This window comes from Melanaphis sacchari, unplaced genomic scaffold, assembly GCF_002803265.2.
Source record: "Melanaphis sacchari strain LSU unplaced genomic scaffold, SCAv2.0 Contig45_pilon_pilon, whole genome shotgun sequence".
Classification (NCBI taxonomy): Eukaryota; Metazoa; Arthropoda; class Insecta; order Hemiptera; family Aphididae; genus Melanaphis; species Melanaphis sacchari.
This window is the reverse complement of record NW_020271303.1, coordinates 800,973-826,343: the sequence shown is the minus strand read 5'-3', so window position 1 is coordinate 826,343 and position 25,371 is coordinate 800,973. Positions and strand designations below refer to the sequence as shown.

The window sequence follows — 25,371 nt, the reverse complement described above, 5'->3', positions numbered from 1 at the left end:
TTTTTTGTTTAATAATTGTTTTTCTTTATTGTATGTTCCTTTTCTTACTATGACCAAATGAAACAAAATCATTATGGAACATTTATAAATATTTAAGTTTAACTAAATCAGTAATTATATTATAAAATAAAATATAAAACTATTCAAAAACTGCTGTAGCCTATTGAATTTTCACGAAATACTAACTATATAATCAATTATTATTATTGTTTAGTATTTATATATATTATAATTCTGTACAAAGTTTTTGAAAAATGTTTTATCACTGAATCCAAATTCTTGTATAAAAACCTTGTTTCGGCTCTATACTTTAACAGTTTTATATAGGTACCAGTTATTATATTAGATAGATTTTATTAAACGTGTAGCCGTATAGGTATATTTGACATTTTAAAAATATTTCAAGTATTATAAATGTTATATTTTTATTTGTATAATGTTGTGGATAAACCGAAATTGTTTTACTTATAAGTTATAATTATCTAAAACAAAACTATTACTGTACACATTCACATTTCATCTCATTACAAGAAAAAAGTTGTTCTTTAGGTATTTTGCTAGTAAATTATCTTTCATATTAAGTATGACAAACATACAAATCGTAATTAACTAATATATGAGAGTAGTTATCACTTCTAAGTATTATTATTATTTACTATATAATATATTAAACTTTACTGTTGTATACTTTTATTAAGATGTATATGATAAATTAATACACAATTTATTAGTTAAGAATTTTCATAAAATATACGTATTTGCAATAAATTACAATTGATTTCACTGGTTAGGATTTTGAAGCTTATTTATTAAACTTTTTCAGTATAAGAACAATAGTATATTGATTCAATTTAACTATATTAAATTGAAAAATAATCAATTTAAGTTTATCATAGAATAAAATAAATTTACATAACTAATCGATTAATCACTGATAATAGTATTTTATATACTTATGATTTTATCCACAGAAACAATTTGTTTGTGAGTAAACATTATTCAATCAGTTTTTAACAATATAACTACCTACTATTAAAGGAACACACAACATAAAAACATGTTTCTTCTAGCAATTAAATTATTATTGCATGTTACTGTAGTTAGAACTATTAAAAATAATTTTATCAAAATCCAATTAAAAAATATATATTTTTACTTTAAGGAGTTATTATAGGATATTTAGAATAGCCATACGATGTCATTGAGCTAGGCTTGTCATAATTTTTTATATTATATGAGTAAAAGTTATTTGCTACATACATATAATGATTTTCTGACCTAAAAATTTTAATTTTATGTTTAATTCATATTGCAAATGGGTAAATGTTTGTTCTTATGATGAGAGCTGTATCAGAATTTCTATATAAAATTTAGTATTTTTTAAACATTAAAAATATTAAAAGAGATTTTAATTTCCAAAAAACTTAATACTTTAAAGAAATTTTGGTTTTATTAACATACTTGATGTATAAAATTGCATCACATACGTACAAAAAAAAAAAAAAATAAAAAATATTCTTTAAGGTACCTAGATAAATAATTATTATGCGAAATGAGCAACTTTTACACATGCAAGACATTTAATTATGAGTGAGCCCATCCTAATGATGTCACGTTTCTTTTTACAATTCTTCCCAACTCATTTAATAATATGAGTAATAATTTTAAACTTATTCCATTTTTCTTAGTATTGAATATTTTTTTAAATAAATGAAACTTATTTTTGTGTTAATTGCGCCTTTAAATTAAAAATGTAAAGTATATAATAATTATCTTAAATAAAGTTTACTTAAAGATTTTTATTATTTTTTTTAGTTATTATCAAAATATACACAATTTGTACTATTTAGAATTATAAGAGTATGTGGTGACAGAACAAAAATGTATTGGAAAATTGGAATATGAAACCACCAATTAGTGACACTTAAGAACTTAAAAATTAAAGAAACAATATATTTGTTGGACATTTGATTTTTCATTGTTTTCTTATCACTAAACAATAATATTACGTTTTAAGAACGATTGACGATCAAAACAATGACAAGTTATTTATTTTGTATAGAGCTCTATCTGAATTGCAGTTTATTAAATTGTTAATTTTTAATTATTGAAATTAATTAAATGTTAAACGTATACAGTTTACTATCTAGTGTACCTACGGTATAATGTACACTGTAAAACACAACTAGCAGTTCCTTAGCCCGTCAATAAAAATAAATATTTGATGATTAATAAAATAACTATAAAATTAAATATTTCAAAATCAGTTCCAATCAATTTTGTTGTAGAATATTTTATTATATAAAACACGTCACACGGATATGATATAGATGAATTATAAAAACATGTATTTACAAATAGCTAGATGCAATCACTCACAGTTTTATATATTCAAATTTAGTAACTATATAAATAACTCTCAGTGTATGTTAACACAAAAAATATTTACCAAATTCACCATGACTTCAAAGCGTTATTTATAACGTTATAACGGAAAACAGTTAAATACAATGAATAAAATCAGTAAACGAAAAACGAAAGAAATCGAACATATATAAGCATATATCATTAACAATAATTAATTATGATAATTATAGGTAAATCTATTATATACCTTTATGTAGTGAACAATTCAATGTCGGTTAATCTGTAATATTTATATTTTCCGAAGTGTTTTAATCCTATGTTGTTTATAAACAAATATTGAATATATTAGTATAGGATGCATATTAGTTATTTTTCTGTGACTCAATTATTATATTTCTGTTCATTTTCATTGATGCGGAACTGAAGCTGTGTGGTTTAATGAATAAGTTTAACAATGATTGAAAATAACTTAATAATCTGACCAATAAATTCGATAAGTTTCATAGTTTTTACTTCACAGTGTAACTAATTATACTAAAAATGACAATAGAATTTAGTAAAAAAAATTTACTGTGTTTAATGTATTTATCACCGTTAAATAATATTAAACAAAAAACTAAAAATTAAAATAAATTTAAAAACATAATAATATTAAACGGAAAAAAATCGAGTAACATTAAATATTAAATTTTTATAATGTTTAAATACCTCAACACTATAAACGATATTTTTTTTTTTAAATTTAAGCCCTTAGCTTTACTGTACGAAATCAATGAAAGCCATTTATTATGTAAACAAAGAAATATTTAATCCCTATTTTTCAGTTTAAACTATTGTATTCATATAACACTGAAACTTGAAACAGAGGTATGCGTAGGTAAATGTTGTTGGCTAAAAATAAAAGTGTTTTTATTGCATATTATAATTTCTTAGTAAATTAATTATACATATATATATATATGTAATAAACGTGAATGTGAAACTATGAACAGTAAAAATGAATAATTATATAAATATCAGGTATAGATTGTCATTACTCATTACCAATAATACACTATTGAAACGCTTCAAACTATTTGTTTAGTTAGTTAGTTATAACTTATAAGTTTAACAGCCTAAGACTGACTTTTGTTTAATTAATAATTTGAAATATATGAATAACGATAAAAATAACCGAGATTGATTAATTATATTTTTAAATAAAGAAACTATTTTCAATTTATGCGGAAGTAATTACAATTTTAAAAATGCCCGCCAATAGTGTTACAAACTATATTGGCATGTCAAAATTGTATAATTGATTAATTAATTTACGAGTTTTTCGTTTATTTCTTTAGCACATATTATCTTCAACGTAATATCGTTTTTAAAAACATACATTTTGGATACTATGATCTTTATAAATATTTTTAGATTTCAACTACTGATGTTATACAAATGTTTAATACATAGGTAGTATATGTATTAAAACATATTTAGTTCATTTTTATGATTTAATATAAATGATTTTAATTTATAAACCTTACCGTATGACGTATTTTCATCTTTCAATGATAATATACATTATGTAATTATAAATGTTCGCGACAGTGTGTAAGTATATTATAGTAGTTTTAAAATAAAAGTTGATTGTCTTTTGCCACATATATTGTTTTTTAATTTCAACTAAATTATCAGCATTATGAAAAAGGTATATTATTTTATATATATATAAGAAATATTTGAAGGTCAGCATAACAGTGCGTGATTTTTAGATTAATTTTTAATTTTTTGTAATAATAGTATGTATAATGTTTTTTTTTTCAGAATTTAATCCAAGAAACGTAAAAATGGCTGCTCATCGATGCCTATCTTTAACATCTAAATTATAGTTATTTGGTTTCAAGTAGCTAAATTACCTCGTACAATCTTAATGTGAAACCAGAATACTACAGTATGTAGTATTTTATTTACCTAGTTCTGAATTAAGTATTGAAAAAGTAAAATTTATCGTTAAGATCATTTTGTTACGTACAAATATCAACGTTATTATAAACAACATTTTATTTATACATCATTAATATCTTTATTGTATTTGTAAGTCATCGAAGCTAATTACGTACTATTATTTATTAGAGCCACTGGAGTAAATCGAAATGTACAAAGATTCTTATATTTAAACAATTTGTATAAGTGCTAAACAAATAAATAAAAGTAGTATTCTTTTAAAAACATTACTTTCAATATTATATAATTATTTATTGTCAAATTATGAGATTTAAGATTTTTGTAATAATTACTTTTAAATGCACATATATAACAATTAGTTTCTTATAGTATCAAATAGAATATGTCTATAAATTAACCTTGCATATAGTAAAAATAAGCTTTGTTTTTCAATCATTATATAATAAATAATTGATCAACTAATGGTTTAGTAGTATGCGAGTTATTAATTCATGGTTACAATTTAAATTTAATAATAAATATTATCAATTTAACTATCTTATAAGTTAAATGGAATTATTATGTAAAAAGTAAAAATAAAACTTATTGTTAACTTTTTTTCTGAGTCTTTTTCCTGGTAAATAGTATTTAATTTTAGTATTTTTAATTTATGCTACATCTATATATTGTTTTATAGGAAATTAAAGGGAATATATAATCTGCACTACACTTGCAATTTCAACTACTAAAATTTACTGAGCTTACATGAGTTATAGCACGTATAACGTTAATAAATAATATGGATTATTAATAACACGTTTAATTGAACAATGAATTATGATATTCTTTATTTTCATACATTTTATTATTAACTGAAATATTACTTTTTTATATCCAAAGTACAAATACCTACTATCTAAACCTCTAATTTTTTTTTTTTGAAATATATCTATATTAAAATTAACTTAACTGTTAAAATGATTTTTAATGCATATTAAAAAATAAGCTTATAAAATGATTAATTGATTATTTTAAAGTGGCTCAAATAAAAATTATGAAAAGGTAAAAAAAAAAATGTACAAATTAAATTATTTTTATTTATTTATTTTGTTTATTCTTTAGTTGTTTTTGGCGAAATTTACATAATTGAGTTTTTTTTACCATACACTGACACACTATTACACTCGCTTCTTGTTAAATAAATAAAATATACATTCCATTATTTATTTGTACATTAAAAATTAAAAATTAATTTTAAAATGCTTACACAAACTAACTTTTAATAAATGAGCTATAATACTATAGATTTTTAAAAGACTTGATAAGTTAAAAACTCCCTTTTAAATTTAATTTCTGAGTTTATAATTCCATGTCGGTTGTATTTAATACGCAAGCTGGTTTTATTATTATTTATTTAAATGTGTCTTAGTTATTTATTCTAAATAATCATATAATCGTATTAATACAATTCTATAAATAAGTTGTATATCAGATGATATTTATAAACCTAATATAAATTTACATACATTAGGTATGCGAATCGTTCTTATTTCAAGGTCACTTCACACTTGTGACTGCAGGTAATTATTCATTACGTAAAAGCTTATTCATTAATGTTTATTAATAATAATAAAATGGCTCAAAACCAAACCGCACTAGTCAATAAAAATATAAACATACAATATTAATGACTTAAATAATTAACGAGAAATTAAACGAACAAAAAAAATGCTTACAATTTTTCAAATTAAAGTTTTGCAACGCAGTCTTAGGTGTACATAAAAAAACCACTTGTCATAACTAACTGTTTTAAAGTGATATTCACAGAATGTTGACGATGTCCGGTTCAGTCTTCAACCAATAATGTGATTATATAGTTGCAGTTTACATATTATACAATATTTAGATATGGGTATTTGTAAGAACATATCCCTAGGTCAGTAATTCCACTCAGAAACTACACTTAAAATTCGTTATAAAATTGGCAGCTGTGATAAAGTATAGCCATTTATTATAATCTTAAACTTAAGTAAAATATTATTGAAGGTCACAATAGTGTTTACTCCTGCAACAATTAATTTTTTATATCAACAGAGGTAGGGCTAATCGTTAATAAGATATATGCAATTGAATTGTTGATCATTAAATATAAAAAAAAATAGTTTGGTTGAAATGACGTCAAAAAGCGTTATCCATAAGCAACGAAGATGTCGTCTGAATGACAGAGAAATGATTTTAATAGTAGAAAAAATCTATATTAATATTATACTTTTTATCAGTGGCCAACCAGATAGGGTGGTGGCATGAAGGGCAATGGGCCACGGGTCCATCAAGAATAAACAGAATAAATGTTATAAATCCAAAAACAAATCATCGTTATAGCGAAATGTATGATTACGATCATCTTTTAAAAAAAAAAGTATATTCTTGTAAAAGATCACGATTATATTTATAGATTATTTTATTTATTAGCCCCTCAATATTGGCGATATTATTTAATTAAAATAATTATGGAATGAAAATAACAACGAAACGCACCGCAATCGCATAGCTCGGAAAATGGAAACCAAACATGTGTATTTATATTTAGATATTAAATTAGAACTGTTCTAGGAAAAAGTAACCGCCGTCTTTACTGAATGTTCTTTTGATTTATTTTGTTATTTTAGTCAATGATGTATCGTTGATTGATTTTGCTTTCGCACTCTGTCATGATCAATGAATCGTATTTGTTTATTGCGATCATGGCGAAAGAAATACTTATTGGCCATGAAAAACGCAAATAAAGAATGGAAGAACAAAGAAAGTTATTAAAAGTATTGCCTGTTTTTTTTTTCTTCTGTACTTTCTCGTTTCTTGTGAAAATTAAAGTGAAATAATAATTAAAAGTGTTATAACACCGGAGTCAAATGTAGAACTTAGTTTTAACACTTGTGAAAAAGTGAAGTATTCGCGCCAGAAATGTTACCATACTTTTATTTAAAGGTACCTACAAATCAAAATAAATCTTTTGTAATTGTTAAAACTATTATTGAAACTTCTTGTAATAAGAAGAATATAGGATATTGTAAAGAGCTATTCCCTCACACCTTCTTCCCCCAAATTTTTAAAACTAAGGGACTTTTGGATTATTTTACAAAGGGCATTAAAAAATCGAATTATGCCACTGCTTTCTATGCAATATATATTTAATAGTATGAGTAAATAATTAAATGTTCATTTGTTCAGTTCATCTTTTCTATGGTTATTAGTGTTTTTTTTCATAATAATACTTAATGATTATACTTAGATTATCTAACATTGTATTTAATTTATAGTAAATTAAAATAGTCTTACTAGCTTAATCAAAAATAATTAATTTCCTAAATCATCTGCAAATAATATTTTTTTAGATATTAATCTTATTTATTTTATATATCAGCTGTTAATCTATATTTTATTACTAAATATTGTTCTCTGTTGTTTGTTTATATATTTTTATTTATGATTAAAAGCCAATCAGGAAGTAAGAATTCATAAAATACTCATAAATCACAAAGCTGTCGTTACTTTTTTTGTTTTAACTTATTTCGTATAATTCTTATTGAGTTATATAAAGTCTTAACACTATTTACTTGTTTGATATTATATTTATAATGAAACTTTTTATTAGCCTTGAAATTTAATTTCCTTGAATTATATTTGTTAACGTCATCGTGAGAACTAATTCGATTAAATAACAATAATTATTAAAGAATAATCAAAGCATAATTCTTAGGTACAAAAAGCTTAAAAAATCCGCAATTAAAACTGTCCTTAACGATCAAAATTTAAGCCTATATAAAAACGATAGGCAAATTATATTTATCGGTTAGTATAATAGAATACTAGGTCGTATAAATCCCATTTACACATTAATCGTAGTATTTGAAGTTACTATTTGACCGGTATACTATTTGTTCGGTAGAAATGGCAAATTCTCTGCATGTCACCATTATTATTATAGTTTATTATAGTTTATGTGTAAATAATGTTTTCTCGAAATTGAAGCCTATACGTAAGTTTTAAATTAGTGTAAAATAAATAAAAAAAATAATTTTACAAAATACATGGATTATTATTACTTACATTTGTTTTATATTGATGGATTTAATCTGACATAGTTCGATTACATTTTTTTAAGGTACCTTTTTCACGTTTAATTAATTCAAGATTTACATTATTTTTCATTTTATCTACCTTCATGATATGTTAATTAATAGTTTACACATTTCAAAATTATTTACTTTATAATATTTTGTTTGCGCAATATCCTTTGTTGTAACTTAAAATGTAATAAAAACTTTTAAGTACTACGAAGTTCGTCGTACAAATGTATTAACATATCGACATTTGAATAATTACATTAATTTAAGTAACAACGTTTTTTTGATTATTCGTTATCTTGGATATCTTATTTTATAAGGCACCTTTGCTAGTGTGGCATACTGAATATTTTTGCTAATTCTCAGATTAATAAGCCATTTTTATATCTAGTAATTTGAACATTTCTTATAATCAATGTTAAATTAGCTTATTTAATATTTAATTTATTTAATTGAAAATTATTTTATATATCTTTTTTTTCATTTATTAATTAATACTTTATTTTACAATAATATAATAAAACAATTATTAATTTTATCATAAGTAAGATATTTAGTATTTTAATTTCATTGTTTATAAATTAGTAAAAATTCATACTTTATTGTTTGTATTCTAATTTTCTCTTAAAATAGTTATTCCCTAAGTATTTAGTTTAATATACTAAAAAGTATTTAATCATAAAATGAAAAATGCTGTATACTACAATCGTTATAAATTTTTCATGTAAAATGTATCGTATAGTCATACAGTAATCAAGTGTTATTAAAAAAAAAAAAATCATTAATTTTAGCTGATTACTTACACATTTGCCGCCGCTCAAATCCGGACATTCCAAAATGTATTATAGAATCAGCATATTTTTTAAGAACTAAACTTGCAGAAGGTAAATAATTAACATTTTTATAATAATATGCTAATTTGACTATTTAGTATACTTTCTAAAAGCACCGTTGTTGAAAAAAACCGTTTACAATTCCATTTAAAATTTATTTAAGGAATTCCTGAATTTGATGTTGCCCCTATGGACCCAATGTTGATTAATACTCTTATTCCAACGAATGGAAACGGGTTGAAAATAGAGACCACCAATTTATTAGTCACTGGAACCAGTAATTTCACTATTACTCATCTTATGTAAGCAAATAATATTACACCACGCTTACTTTTGCCCTTGTCTATTGTATTTATATGAATATGAAATAGAGCTAACATTGACAAACAGGAGTATAATTTCCAAGTGAGATTTCCTCATATGCATGTATTGGGTAATTACAGCATCGATGGAAAAATCGCGAAAATGATCATCAAAGGTCGAGGAGATTTCGATTTGGATATATGTAAGTATACGTTGCGGTACTTTTTAAATACATATATTTCCTTTTTGGCAGAGTAATGTCGTATTTGGGAGTTTTTTTTAATGTTATGATTGCTTTTTGTGGAACTTCTTATTTAAAAATACTAAAATGTTTTGGATTTAAGATGGGGTGAAATGCAACGTATCGCTACTGGGAAATGTAATCAATATCGACGGTTTGAATTATATACGTTTCCATCATATATCGCTTGGAATAGCAATAAGCAGAGGCAATATAGAACTAAGAAATTTATTCGGTGGTGATAAAAACCTAGGTGAGTTTATTAAATTGGTTTTAAGATAAAGTTGTCTATTCAGTAATATGCACAACTTATAGATTGTGCAATAAAAAAATATTGAATACGTATTAAAACGTTTTAAATATTTTATTAAATCATCAAATAAAAGTACTTATTAAACTAAACGTACATAAAATATTAAGTAATCAAAACTTATTTACTTATATTATCAGTAAAAAAAGAACCTCATGATTACATAAACTGAAAAAATATAAAACGTGAAGGTATATCTATGATATAAAGAGGTATTCAATATCAATTTTATTTAACAAAATCAAAAATGAAGTATATATAACTTAAATTCTATTTATAATTAATATTTAGTATTGATTTTTTCTTAGGTGAAGTACTCAATATGGCTATAAATGCCAATTTCATTATGTTTTTTATGGAACTCAGGCCGATTATTCAAAAAGTGCTCGAAGAGTTCGTGTTAGACACTGTGGAAAAGCTTACACAGCACTTTACCTACGAACAACTGTTTCCAGATTAACAATATAAAATCACTAATATTTTGATTTTTATAAGTCTGAATAATAATGACATAAAATATTTTTAGAGTGCTAGTAAGTTGGCCATTTTTAATATGATCAAATAAATTGGTAACAATATAAATATAATATATAAAAAATACATTTTATACGAATACATACGCTAGTTAAAATTTTCTTCTTAAGTTATTAAATACACATAACAGAAAAATAAATCAAGAATAAATACATTTAATGTAAACCATTAAATATGGTATAATACCAGACACTACTCTGATACAAAAATTTCTTCAATCGGTAAACCGGTCAAAATTTGATTAATCATAGAAAGTACCATTTTACCGGCTAGTTCTTCAATCATTGGCATCGTTAGTTTCCTTAGCTCAGCTTTTTGGCTCTTGATCAAATCGTTTAATGCTCTGTCTAAACATTTAAACATCATTCACAAACGTTAGGTAATTTTGATAAATAATATTTTCATTAAAAATTAAAATTAAAAATTACTTATTAGTTATTTCACGACACTGTATTCACTTACTTAGATTTTGATCTTTCTTGAACAAATTTTGAATCGATATTGAGTAGTCTTTAAAGTCAACTTTGATGTCAATATTGTCAAATAATAAATGAGACACATTCTTCCTTTTTATCGTTTTTCCGTTCAATGTAGCTTTGACTGCAATCTCAGCTAGAATATTACCATTAGATTTATTTTAGTTAATTTGATTATATCAATAGTGATGACTGTGTTGATCTACAAGTATATCTACAATATTAAATATCGCAAACGCAATATAAACATTGGTTTTGTCAATAAGTCATATTTTTTTTTTTATTATTGGATGATTATAAGTTAGATTTTGCTTAAGAGTGAGTAGATATTTAAATTTAATAGTTATTTAATTACTGCAGAAGAATTGGAAAATAATTTGATTATTACCTTATCATAAGCTTACATGAAATATCGAGGTTTTTTTCAATTTTTGAATGCGTAATTAGCCATAAAAAAAGTAAATCATTAGCTGAATAAAATGTTTTAACTATTATTTGGGATTATTGTATTTCCTTATTAATTTTACAATTGTTTAATTAATTCAAGGTTATATATGGGTTCAAGGTTTGGTATACTAAATTACTTTGCACCAGTAATTGTATTTTTATGTAATTTGTATTTTTTACTGAATTAATTAAAAATTGATCTCGTAAATTATAAAGATTATAATTTTTGTTTAAAGTACTACTTCATGTTTTTTAAAACGGGAAAAAAATAATTTTATATATTTATTTAAGATTATTGACAACGTTTTAGATTTATTAGACTTAGGTTTTATGATAGTCATAAACCTAATATATTAAATACTTTAGTTAATAGAAAAAAATAAAAAATACATACTATAATTAATATCAAGCATTTTGTATAATTTTTGTTGTGTTTAAAAATTCAATTTAATTTTAAACCATAAAAAAACTTTAATTATTTTGTTTATTTATAATATTATATCATATTTATATAAGTTATACTACTCACAAACAATTATGGAAAATTATATTTCTGATATCTATATATAAAAATATTTAATTGAAAAAATTATTGATATAATAACATACATTCAACGTGGGAGAAAAACTACTTTTGTACTGATTGAACAATTTATTCAAACTAATAGTGAGATTTATTCCAATCACTTTATTCTAAATAGTTGAAATTTTTCTTCAATTAAAATATACTCGTAAACATAATTATATATTTTAATTTTATAAGATCTATTTTTTAAATGTAGTTATTTTGTTATTCATCGATGATAAAATACTTTTCATTCAAGAAATATTTATACCCTACCATCAATAGAAACCAAATAATTATAGCTGTTTGTTGATACAACAATCGACAATACCTAATGTATGAACATAATATCCTACATATTCTTAGCAGTGAATCCAGAGTCTTGTTTACGAGAGACTAGCGAAAATAATGAATATATTATAAACCAGAAAAAAACAAAATATACGTAAATACTATGTTTATAAAATGAATATAATAGATATACGAGTATATAAGTGAATTGTAAAAAAGTTCTGTTTTTGATTACTGAACATTTTTATTTATTTTTATTTCCAAATGTAAAAAAATATTATGCTACTCAAAATGTTAACTTAAAATCATGTGTCAGATAATTTTTTTTTTCATTTTCGGAACCATAATAATATTAGGTGGTGCTAAAAATATAAAAATAACAATTTTGAGAAAGTGTTCTACTGTTCTTGTGCGTAAATAATAATAGTAATAAACCAAACAAATGCTATACCAAAGTAGATAAACCACTTTTTAAAATTGTTGCATACAATATTGTTATTTTTTATCCTCTTAGCTAGAGGTGAGATCAATATAATAAATTATATAGAAAAGTTTTTTTAAAAATTATAACTATTTGATAACTCACTGGCGTTTATGAATACGGGTCCTGTGCTTTTAATTGGCATATTAAACATAATTAAATTTACGTCATACTCTCCTTCTATTTCAAGTTTTGGGAAAGTTAAGTCGATGAAAATTTCGTTCTTTTTAATATCCACTCTGGAAATAAGTAGATAAAATTCAATATATAAATATATATCATACGATATTATAACAACCACACACTCAGTATTGGTTACGTTTCATGTTTTTAAAGAATTATTTTAATTATTTTACGTGATTTTTTTTATGTTAATACTTACTTAACCTCGTGAATATCTAATTCAGATGAATGATGGATAATTAAATTACGTGCAAACGCCTTAGATTTATCGGATCTTTGAATCGTGCCTCCGAAAATAGAAGCACCCAATCCTTGGAATATTTTTAAATCAATTTCTTGAATGAGAAATGGTTCCAACGTGGGTATGTTAAGTTCAGGTATACCTAAATTTGAATAATATTTTTAAATTATGATTAAAAGAGGATGAAATTATAACTGTATACAGAAGCAATACAATTTAACGGATATATATATTTTTTAAACTAATTCAAGTTAAACAAATTTAACAATATTACAGTAATTAGTTTAATTACTTGTACATAATTTATATTATTAAATTAGATAAATTTTATAAACATTATAATAATCGTATTATGTTAATAATATGTTTAATCTTCAAGTAAAATTTTAAGATCTATAGTAATTTTTAATTGATTTGATTAAATTATATTACATATTTTAAATGATAATATAAGTACCTACCTGTTTTAGCGTGCTTTAAAATATCTTGCATTAAACTAGTCAAACATTGGCTTAATTTTGGGTCTGAAAGCTTGCATAGCGTCGTGTATTTAGCTAAAATCATAAATTACATAACAATGTTTAAAATCGATTAATTCAATTTATATGTATTATAAAGTATTTTATATTCTCGACATATGGAAAAAAAAATACGGGATTCTATTCAATAGATTATTTACAGAAAAAAAATAATTATGTTGATGATTTTAGTCCTATAATTGTGGACCGAAAACATATTTGATGTTTAGTTCTTTTTTCAGGTGCCAAGATAAATAATATTAAAATGCATAATATAGATGTCATTATTGAACTGACAGTTTTTCATTCGATTGTTTTGAAAAATATGTCATAAATAAAAACATTATGTAATAATATAATATGCTATGGTATTTGCATTAATAAATCGAATACTTTGCACAGATCTACGGGGAATATCACTTCGAGTAGCGCTCCTAATCATACGATCAATACCCGCACAATACAGGTATTAAAATATATTATACTAATAGTCGACATGGTGTTAAACGTAAATACATCGCTGTGTCAGCGGAGGTGTCATCGGTTTCACGAAACATTTGTTCAAAAGTTTTGATTTCCATCGAACACGTACTGATCACGAGTTCTAAATCGGCTTACAATTCGATCATTGTATAATATACATTATCAGACCCAGACCGTTCCCGCCGAATTCGCACACTTACCCAGTCTGCTGGTTTTCGCGGGCTTCCCCGCAGCCGTACAGATGATGGCCGCCAGGACTAAAGCTATTATCACGGATTTGATATTCTTCGCTTGCATGTTGATTGTGACGTTACGCTATTACGTGAACTATGTTTGTATACGAAAATGCAGCCAATAACCACGCGATTAATGACGGTCCACGGACGCGAAAAACTTACTATCCCGGGACTAATGCGGCGTCGGGAAAACAAGACTATGCGCGTCTGGGTGGATCGGAAACAACCCCGAAAACACCGGAAAACGAATCGTCGCAGAGTGTGTGTGCGTCGGGGCAGCGAGCTTATAATATCGTCTAATATAATATAATATTTTCAGTTTATAATGTATTATTACGATCTATGAGCTACCCGCGCACACGACGACACACGGCAATGCGGCAACAACGGCTTTCGATGTCGAAGTGTTGGACTGCCACCCGGTGACCGGCCATTTGAAGTGCAGAATCAGCCCGTACGCGTACGCGCGCGACTTCGACCTTGGCAATCGCGCGTCGCCGGAGACGCCGGCGTGCGAGTTCGACGAGAGCGAGAAAAAATTATACATTAAATTATAATAATAACGACCTGCAATTATCGTCGTCATCGTCGTGATACTTATTATAATAATAAAACAATTGTGCCACCCGCCCACTTGCGTGAATTACGATTATAATAATAATAATATATATATATATATAGGTACCTATGCGCACGCGTAACGTCTTAATATTATATTGTCATGTCGTCTTTGTTGTTGTTGCTAGAGTGTCGGGAAAATGTTTTTAATTTTTTTCCTCCTCGTCCGAAACTCGTAAAAGCATTTATTTCAAAATTGTGCGTTTCATCGCCAGACCATATAAATTAGGCGCGCACGAGGATGCGGCAAACCGCGCGCGTTCCGCGATCTTCCGCGTCAAAACGCGTCGGCATGACCGGCAAATGGCAATTATTATGCTCCCGAAACCGGTTGTTATAGGCGTACGTCAGTCGTATCTGCGTGCGATGTTATCAGGTATACCGGACGATGATTGTAACAATAATAATAACGATGATGATGGTAATAATAATAATAATAATAATAATAACATTGTTGTTGCGAGCTGTTGTTGTTTTCGTTCTCTGGCGGTCGGAAAATTCGCAACTGGGAAAGGACAACGCGGGTGAGGCCGGAAGGCGGTGGCGGCATTGCGAAAAATTAAAAAAAAAAAACCCATCAAACGTCAAGATTACCGCGGTATGAATATGTATACGTATTATATGTAATGGGGATATGGTACGATTCGCGATCGGTGAGGTTAGGGTTCTTGTCGGTTTATCTCACGGCACACACACGTCGACGCTCGGCAGTTACGATATAATTATTATCAATCATAATTCATAATTATTATACTACCTATCTGCAGGAGGTGTAGATTGCCATTGCCGTATTTGTTTCGTGTATAACGACCGACGCTTAATTATATATATATACATAATATTGTTGTAATAATAATGCACACGACGTCGCCGCTCACGACCAGCGCTCGGTGTATTATAAACAAATTAAATGTTTCCGCGAAACGCACGTACAGGCGGCGCACTTGCCTTGATCACTGTGTGTTTTATTCGCCGATTCGTTTTCATTACCTCCACAGATAATCGTTTTATTTACGACGTCGCGTTGTCCAATAATGATGTATTTATGTATATTATATATTTACATCGTACAAGTGCGTATGTATGACTTACAAACGATTATTATCATCTCGCGCATCACGTAGATACTGCCGATGTGTTAGATACCTATATACAGAGTGATTTACCAAATCGTCACCCTCTCCTCTTTTTTCTGCTGCTTCAATAATCCTCTTCTATAAAATCTGATTATACAATAAACGATGAGTTGCGATAAAACGGGGGGTGTTTTATTTGATAACCAGTAGTTCGTATCGCTACAGAATATTTCTTAAATATAGTAATACACTTAAATTTTTTTGTAGGTACTAAATATCTCAAGAATTTTAAAGTTTAGTCTACGAGTATGTTTTGAAGCTCTTATATAGAATCGCAATATTTAAATAAACTCATTATTAAATGAGAGATGGGGGTGAGCATGCTTGGTGAATCACCCTTGTGTCTAGTATATCTTAAAATTGCTGTCGATTAAATAATTGTCTTAACTCTTTGAAACAATGTTATTGAAAATAAAAAAAGGCAGATTGAAACACGTCATAAAGATAGATCGTGATTACTTGATCTTAAAATATGTATAGGTATTGACATCAGCGCATTGTGTTCGATTGATCGACAGCATCTTGTTTGCAGGTTGAAATGCGCGAGCGTCATTTGAACAATGTAATCTACCAATCTGATAAATATATCGATAAGTATTTACTTGTCAACTATACATCTTAAAGTATTTTTCAGATTTATAAATGTGTCTGGTTGCCTTGCATTGCATGTCTGTTGTCCAGGAGATACATAGTGTTTATTAAAAACACATCTATATTTGAAGTCTGTGACGTCAATATTACATAAATATTTGTTTACACTGAGTAGTCGTCAGATTTTTAATGATTATTTTCTTATCAATTGAAAAAAATACAATAATAACAGTGGCGTGCCTATACTTTAAAGTACCTCTAGGCAGAATTTTTTTTCACTCCTGAAGTAGAAATTATAATTTTAACACTATACCCTTTAAGTTTATATTTATTAAATTTTAATCATGATTTGTTGATTGAATACTTGAAAATCATCTGTAGCACCCCTCTCATACACGAAGATACCAAGCATATAAAATGCCCCGAGAGACTGTCTCTGTCTTACTACTACGATAGTTACGCTTGAATAACTTGATAAGTAATAATATAGATTTTACCTAAGTAATAAGTATTTTACCTAAAGGTACCCTATTCGATGAGTATAATACGCCACTGAATGGTACTACATGGTATGTACGTAATACCTACGTATATTACAATTGTTGTGTACATTATTTTATTAATAACCATTAGTTTTAATAAACTGTAATTACAAATATCTATATTTGTTCCCTTAAATTAGATTTAAAAATAAATTAGAATATTATTGTGTATTTTTTTTTTTTTAATAATATTGCTACTTTATTAACATTAAGCTAAATTAATATAAGTACTTATATATTCTATAATATTATTATGGGATAAAAACATAGGTGTAGATTATAGTAGTTCTATGGTTTATCTATGAATCAAGCTATAGTCTATAGATACTCATTAAAATATTATTCGATATGAAAAAGTTAATATATTTAAAATCTATTCAACTTTTACAGTGAAAATAACATTGACCATTAAGCGCCAATATTGCATAAAACTACACTGGGCATGAAAAAAAAACATAATTTTTCCGTATAATGACAACAAGAAATAGATTCATAAAAATAAAATTAGTTCTTTAAAAGAATAAAAATAATTATCGGATACTAAAATTTATTTTTAAATAATATTTTAAGATTTCGATTGTGAGCGTCGTCTTATTTCACCAATTACGACCTTTACATTTTTGTGAATACAATCATTAATGGAGATAATTCCAATTTCCAATCCCCCTCTCCAAATAAAATAAAATGAAATTTTGAGCTTATTTAAAAGTTATAATTTTGACGTGTTATTTTAATATAATGATTTTTGAAATAATCTTTTAGAGTTATAGATAACAATATAAATATATGTATAATAATAATAATAATAATAATAATATAATAGTTGGTTCAAAATTTGAAATAATGTAATAAAATAAATAATACTTAGTGATATTGTATTAAATATAGAGTTTAAAAAAATTATTTTTTTTTACAGTGTAGTAAAATAAAGTTTGTAATTCAATAAATACTCCAAAATTAGTACTTAACTTTAATATTATCTACTGTGGATTGATAAATCCATTGTATTATATTAAATGCTATAACTTATCATAAAAATAATATGCTATTTAAAAAAATTTAACATTTAACTATAAATTATCTAGACATAGATAATGTTAACTGAAGGTCATAAGAACTAGGCACCTAGAAAAAACATATTATATTATATTATAATAATCATACAGTGAAATTAATTTTATGTTTGAATTACTGAGTACTTTTGTATGTTAATTTGAATTACTCTCGATATTAAATCCACGTGTGGTTAAAATTTTACTATAATGAATTAGTATACCTATTACTTACAGTTTTACAAACAATTAAATTTAAAAGATTAAACTATCGTTTGGTATTTCTACACAATATCGCGGAAATTTGCTAATTTAAATTTAAACTAATTAATTTCCTATGCCGTTTTTGAGTCTGCAAAATCTTTATAAAATTATTTGAACTAAGTTTATAGTTGATGTTTAGTATGATAAAAAGTCTCATTTTAAAATAAGAAAATACAATATCCGTTTTAATATCGGTGTTTACTAGGGAAAATTGAGTAAAATATAAATAGGTGGGTTAGATGAACTAATGGTTATTATGCCTTTATAAGATTATTTGGATATGAGATCTTCGAAAAAAATTATATTGCTTTTATTGTATACACACACTTGTAGCCAGTACCTACCAATTATCTAATAATAAAAGTTGGTTTTTAACAATTAAGATTGTAGCAAAATAATATAGTAGTTATTAAAAAATGCATAGAAAGTGTTTTGCCAGTTGTCATGTAGTTAGTAGCTAAATGTGTAAATTTATTTAAGTTTTAAAACCATATTCTGAGTCATAGGTGTTACAATTGTTAGCAATGCAACAAAATAATTGAAGGTAAAATTTAATAACAATTAAAATCATTAAAATTATAATCGATTCACTTCAAATAACATTGTTTTGTTACAGAAATTGATTTTATTACATGAAGCTTAAGCTGAGTTATGCATTTTATGCTTAACATTTATCAAATTGCTTGGAAAACAGAAAAACAGAAAAGTGTATAATGATATAGAAGTAGCTTGTTTCGGTATTTATTTATTTATTTATTATTTTTTTTTTTAACATCAGCGTGTAGAGTAAATACTGTAGAACATAATATATCATAAAAAATTATTTATACAACAACAAAAATTAAATTTTATGATTCATATAATTAATACAAAGCGTCGAAATTGAAAGTTAAGCTTAAAGAATCACTTTTTATATCAATACAATTTTTTTCATTGCCTTACGCACAATACATTTATAATTGATATATTATTAATATTTTGTATGGGCATATATTATGAGCTATAATGTGCGTTTAGCCTAAAAAAATGTAAATTGATTCATGAGCATGCTTAATTCCTCCAATTTTTATTTGATAATTAATGTATTTAAATTCTGATTTTTGGAATTTTAAATACGCTTATTACAATAATTAATAACCATATTTTCAAATACTAACACTTCTTTATTGTTTAAAGAGTGATCTATGCCGTAGCCAATTATTTTTTTCCCAAAAAGAATCAGACTTATTCACTAACAATTGTTTATTAAATGACTTTTTTGAAAATTTTTGTAATTAATATATTATATTTTTAAAATTTGAGTGGAGAAATGAATTTATTTATTTTACGATGATGTGTGTGATTTTTCAATCTATCAACATTTGGGTCGGTAAAAATACTTAAATTTTCAACTTTGGAAATGGTTTCTGGTAGAAAGTTGTATTTAATTGATATCTTGGAATATTACAAGTAAAAAATTCTGGTATTTTTCAAAATAACACAAAAAACAAAATAATAGAAATAACATGCATTTTTAAGTAAAATCAGTATTTAACAAAATCGAGTATTGTATTTTAAGTGTAATTAAAAAGTAATTAACCTTAGATTCTAAAGATTTATTTGTCGTTTTTCATTACAAGAAAAAATGTGGTAAGGATACATTGTTTCCTCGTTCTCTTCAATTCGCTAAAAAAGTTTCCACCTCTCTAGATTGCTGTATATTTAATCGTGATTGTTTTGAATTTTAATTATTATTTTCAATATAATAGAAATTTTTGATTAGTTTTAGAATATACTATTCTTATGTATCTTAACATCTTGGTTTTTTATGTTTGTGTATTTTTTATAATTTTTTTTTTCTTTAAAAAAAAAAAAAATAAAATATTATCAATATTATTACCTTGATTTTTGACATTTAGTTTATGTATTTTTTTTATTATTTAATTTATTGTTAAAAGACATAGGTCCATTTAATGCTTAAAAAAATTACTTGGAAACTTCTTGTTTGAATTATAATTTAGATACGAAAGCATTTAAAATAATCATCTTTTTGATAATTTACAGTAATAAAGGTTGATCATCATTTGAAAAAAAAAGAAGTTTGAATTTAATCTTTTGATCTAATCTTTCAAATTTCAAGGATTACTCAAATAGGTAAATGTTTATTTTATTTTTGAAATATTATCAATATTATTACCTTGATTTTTGACATTTAGTTTATGGTATTGATAACATGTATTATTTTTTATTGCAATCTTATTTTTATTCTCTTCATAATAAAAATTATAGTATACCGGGGAGCATAAAATACGTATTTCTAGTACAGTTAAATTTTATTGTGCCGTTAATTAATAACTTGAAAATTAAAAAAAAAAACAAATAAACGCTTTACTGATAAAAAAGTTGCTATAATTTCATAAAAGCTATAATATTACAAATATATATATATATATATACATATAAATATCACTAGATATCTATATAATATTTTCAAGTACATATCGTAGTGATCGATAGTTTTTTTTACATACTTTAGAATCTAATTGGAGGGAGATAATATAAATATGAAACTATGAACGAAATAGTCCTACAGTGATAGATGTTTCTTGTATTTGTTATCTTTATCCCTTTTCACATAAATTGACTTTAATCACCATTATCGAGAGAAGTTTCTGATAGAATTTTTAATCTATAGACTATAGCTTATACTTTAAAAATATGGATTTTTTACTGTAATTTAGGAAAAGCTAACGAAAACAGAAAATAATTAGAATAGTAATAATACTTATAGTGTTACAGTTAAATAAAGAAAATATTCTACAGTTACGTATTGTTGTTGACTTTTTGGATGAAATGATCATAAATTTTAGAAATGTATTACAATTATTTTTTTATTCGTTTTTAGAAATGCTTGGAGAATTTTTTGAGGTAGTAAAGCCTTCTTTACGACTATGATAACGGCTTTACGACTAAGGCTTCGATTTATAATTATGGTATATAGGTATAAGAATAATATAATATCAAAAGAGAAAATCAATGGTTTTTTCAAAACTTATAACTTGTGAATTTTAGTTAAAAGTTTTTGTGACTTACAATAGTATCTGTATACTATTATATTAGATACTACAGATATATTAGAGTAATATTGATGTAGTAGTGAAAAAATAAGAGTTAGTATAAATATTACTAAATTTATGTCTGACCTACTGTTATTTAATACAATTTTATTCGTCGATAGTAATTATTTGTAATATCTGCAACCCTTTGAAATATTTTATCAAAAGTTAAAATATAGTATAAAAATAATTGTGGGAATAATTGTGTTATTTTCGTCTAATTTATACTTACTTTTAGTTTTAACTATTCATAGTAAATAGTAATTCTATATAATATAATCATCTCTTGTATTTGACTTTCTACAGAATACCATATTGAGATAATTATTAGTACACTTATTATAATTTCTCCTTGAAAAAAGTCAAAATTTTTATAACATTTATAAATTTTCAAATTATTTGATTCTAGCGAAAAAATTCTTTTAAATACCTTTAGGTACTTAATGTTGCATTGATCTGAACATCTTTATAAATTACTACATCTAAAATAACAGTGTATCTTTTAAATATATTTTAACGTAATTAATAGTTACCATAAATATCGCAGTAACTGAAATTATTTTAGCATTCATAATAAAAAATTAATTTGAAATCGACACACATGAAAGTTATAAATTATATTTTTTAAAACCAATTTATTTAATTCGATAAAAATATTTTCATCCTCCGCGTATATTATAATATACCTTAATAATATTAACGTTACGATTAAAAATTAACACATTTTGAATTATCATTTATCATTATATTGATATGAAATAAATTTCTTCTATTAAATAATTATTCATATGGTTATTTCACATAAGAATATGTGTTTAGTAGTTGTAATAATATACAATGTTTATAGGTACTTGCATATTCACAATACAGAATAAAGTTCAATTTTATGATTATGTAAGATGCTTAGCTATACTGCTTTAAGATTTCCTATTATAAATATCAAGTCAGGTAAAATAATCGTAAATTTATGTTATTTTATGCTATTTAGTTTTTTTTTTTTTTTTAATTTTTAGTATACAAAATATAATTTTGTTTAGACGAATAATAAAACAATCCAGTTCAATATTGATTAACAACATTCATTTTAAAATCATTAATTATTATGTAGAATGAAAAGTTTAAAACATTTTGACTAATTCTAAAATACTAATATTAAACACAACACCTTTAATACTAAATTATATTACATTCATGCATCTTTAACGTTTAGGAAAATAACTAAAATGATTTGTAGAATTGTTCGACATTCTTATTTAATAAAACAAGGATGTTCAATGTAAAGAATCTTTTTAACAAATAAATTATTTTAAAATTGAATTAAAAACGATCAATTACATTATTTTTTAGAAACTATAAGCAATGCCTGTTTTCAAGTATCAAGATAATATTTATTTCATAAACAGATAGATGTTATTAGTATTTATTGATTGTAATTACAAGAAATTCGTTCACATAAAATACTTAAAATATGGATTTCAACCACGATTTTGTAAAGCCGTTAACCTTACTTCCTTTTAGATCTAGAAAATGTATGTATTGTAAAAAGACAAATATCTTCAAACCAGTGTGCAAGTGCAAAGACTGTTATGAAACATGTCATCGACAATGTCACAAACAGTATTTGCAAATGGAGGAGAAAGAGTAAAATCAGTTATTATTTCTGACGTACCAAAAACAAAACACGATCTTCGCTGTTAACATATTACAGGTACACACATGATCCATATAATGATAATAAAAATATGAGCATAAGTTAACACACTAAATAATAATATTTAAAATTAGAATTACCATACCAATAATCATAATGGATACCTATAGCATTCATATCCTGTACTGTTCAGTGTATACAAGTCATTGGAGGTTTTATACATAAAATTGATGTCTATAATTGATTAATAAATGTATTGTTATAGTTTTTTTACGATACAACTCTCAACATGTGTAAGATTTAAGCAAAATAATAATTATTATTGTTTATTAAAATAATTGCGTAAAAAATAATCAACTATATATTTGATGCCTTACGTGACAAAAACTATAAGGGATCCCCCTTAAAAAAAAAAAAGATAAATCTTGTAGATTGCGCTTCTTGTAAATATACAATGTCTTTTGCCAGGAATATCTCACTTTGGAACAGGATAAATGTATTTTGATATCCAATGCAATCATCCGATATGTAACAGATCTTCATGCAAACGAAGTGGAGAATGTACTATTGATAAAACGGAATCAAATCTAGGCTAACCCAATAATATTTGTGAAAGATGCTTTAAAGTTATGGCAAAAATTGTACAAAAAATGCAGCATCCATGTTATTAAACTGAATCATAATGCATATTTGTGTTATATTTCAATAAAAATAATTTAAATTATAACATATTAAATCGATACTGTTTTTATATTTTAAGTCTGAATTTAACTTTTTATTTTTTTATTGTTAAATCGATCAGACTTTTAGGTGAACTCGATGTGTAAGATGACCGTGTGCCTATAGACCGATTTTCATTTATTAGTTCTACTTGAATTTATACATATAATATAAATATATTAAATTCATATATTTCTGAGTATACATTAACTATAATGTAAAACTATTTTCAATTTATATTTTTAATTATTATAAAAACCTAAATATGTTAATTGTACTAATTTTATTAAATAATATAAACATATACAACATTAATTATTCATATGATTTTGCAATCATAACTATAGAAGTTTATTGAATATATTGTATTTGTTTTTAAAATATTAATTGTATTTTATTATGACTGTACCCACTAAGGACATATTGTTCAAAAGTCTACCGTCATGAATAACCATTAAATATTCTTAAAAAAAAAAAAAAATGTACTAAAAAATATTGACGTCAAATCCTTAAATTATTAAACCACTTATAAATGATTCATCTTTTATTTCATGTGCTCACAATAACAAACTTAATAAACCAGATTTGTAATTTAATTACATAGTATACGTATACTACAGTATTTTAATATTTCTCAGTATTATTCCCAACTATTTTCATAGACCATTTATTATTACTAAGATTTTTTTTATTAAATTTCTTACTCTTTTACACAATAAATTTATTAAATTAAATAACGTTATGAGTAATCTCAAATTAAGCTTCTCTTGGTCCCAGAGTTGTTATTGGTTTTTGAGAGAGCACAACTTCAATTGTATCATTTTAATTTAATGTTAATAATTACATAAACTTATAAATTTAAAAAAACATCAAGTGCATAAATATTATAGAAAATAATAAAAAAATAATGATTTAAATTTATGTCTTTAACTGTATTTCTGTGAACTATAATTATTGTCGAATTAGGTACTAATAGTAAAAAAAAAACATTTGTTAAATTGAATATACATTACACTTTAATTTAATATTTATAATTATATGAGCTTATACATTTAAAATAATTATAAAACAATTGTGAAAGTTAGTATATTTTCTTCATGTTAATATAATGTTGTTCCGGGAGAGATACTCGTAACATCGGGG

General features: G+C 24.7%; 2 protein-coding genes across 2 annotated transcripts; one reads left to right on the top strand and one right to left on the bottom strand.

The window, feature by feature from the left end:
* Window positions 1–8,226: 8,226 nt before the first annotated feature.
* LOC112598233 (putative beta-carotene-binding protein) lies at window positions 8,227–10,637 on the top strand. The gene is made up of 6 exons (XM_025344635.1): window positions 8,227–8,329; window positions 9,209–9,301; window positions 9,414–9,552; window positions 9,622–9,755; window positions 9,898–10,064; window positions 10,388–10,637. The coding sequence occupies exons 1-6, from the start codon at window positions 8,242–8,244 to the stop codon at window positions 10,562–10,564; spliced, it is 798 nt and encodes a 265-aa protein (XP_025200420.1). The 5' UTR covers window positions 8,227–8,241; the 3' UTR covers window positions 10,565–10,637.
* Window positions 10,638–10,745: 108 nt separating this feature from the next.
* LOC112598212 lies at window positions 10,746–14,984 on the bottom strand. Its single transcript, XM_025344609.1, has 6 exons — window positions 14,524–14,984; window positions 13,784–13,876; window positions 13,281–13,464; window positions 13,004–13,137; window positions 11,101–11,250; window positions 10,746–10,985 (listed from the first exon to the last, which is right to left on the bottom strand). The coding sequence occupies exons 1-6, from the start codon at window positions 14,618–14,620 to the stop codon at window positions 10,831–10,833; spliced, it is 813 nt and encodes a 270-aa protein (XP_025200394.1). The 5' UTR covers window positions 14,621–14,984; the 3' UTR covers window positions 10,746–10,830.
* Between the last annotated feature and the right edge of the window lie 10,387 nt (window positions 14,985–25,371).

Excerpts from the sequence above, each read along its gene's own strand:
- LOC112598233 (XM_025344635.1), top strand. The coding sequence starts at position 8,242 with ATGGCAAATTCTCTGCATGTCACCATTATTATTATAGTTTATTATAGT. Across the intron at positions 9,302-9,413 it reads AAGAACTAAACTTGCAGAAG|GAATTCCTGAATTTGATGTT; the intron begins GTAAATAATTAA and ends AATTTATTTAAG. Across the intron at positions 9,553-9,621 it reads TTCACTATTACTCATCTTAT|AGCTAACATTGACAAACAGG; the intron begins GTAAGCAAATAA and ends AATATGAAATAG.
- LOC112598212 (XM_025344609.1), bottom strand. The coding sequence starts at position 14,620 with ATGCAAGCGAAGAATATCAAATCCGTGATAATAGCTTTAGTCCTGGCG. Across the intron at positions 13,877-14,523 it reads CGCGAAAACCAGCAGACTGG|CTAAATACACGACGCTATGC; the intron begins GTAAGTGTGCGA and ends TTATGATTTTAG. Across the intron at positions 10,986-11,100 it reads CAAGAAAGATCAAAATCTAA|ACAGAGCATTAAACGATTTG; the intron begins GTAAGTGAATAC and ends TTAAATGTTTAG.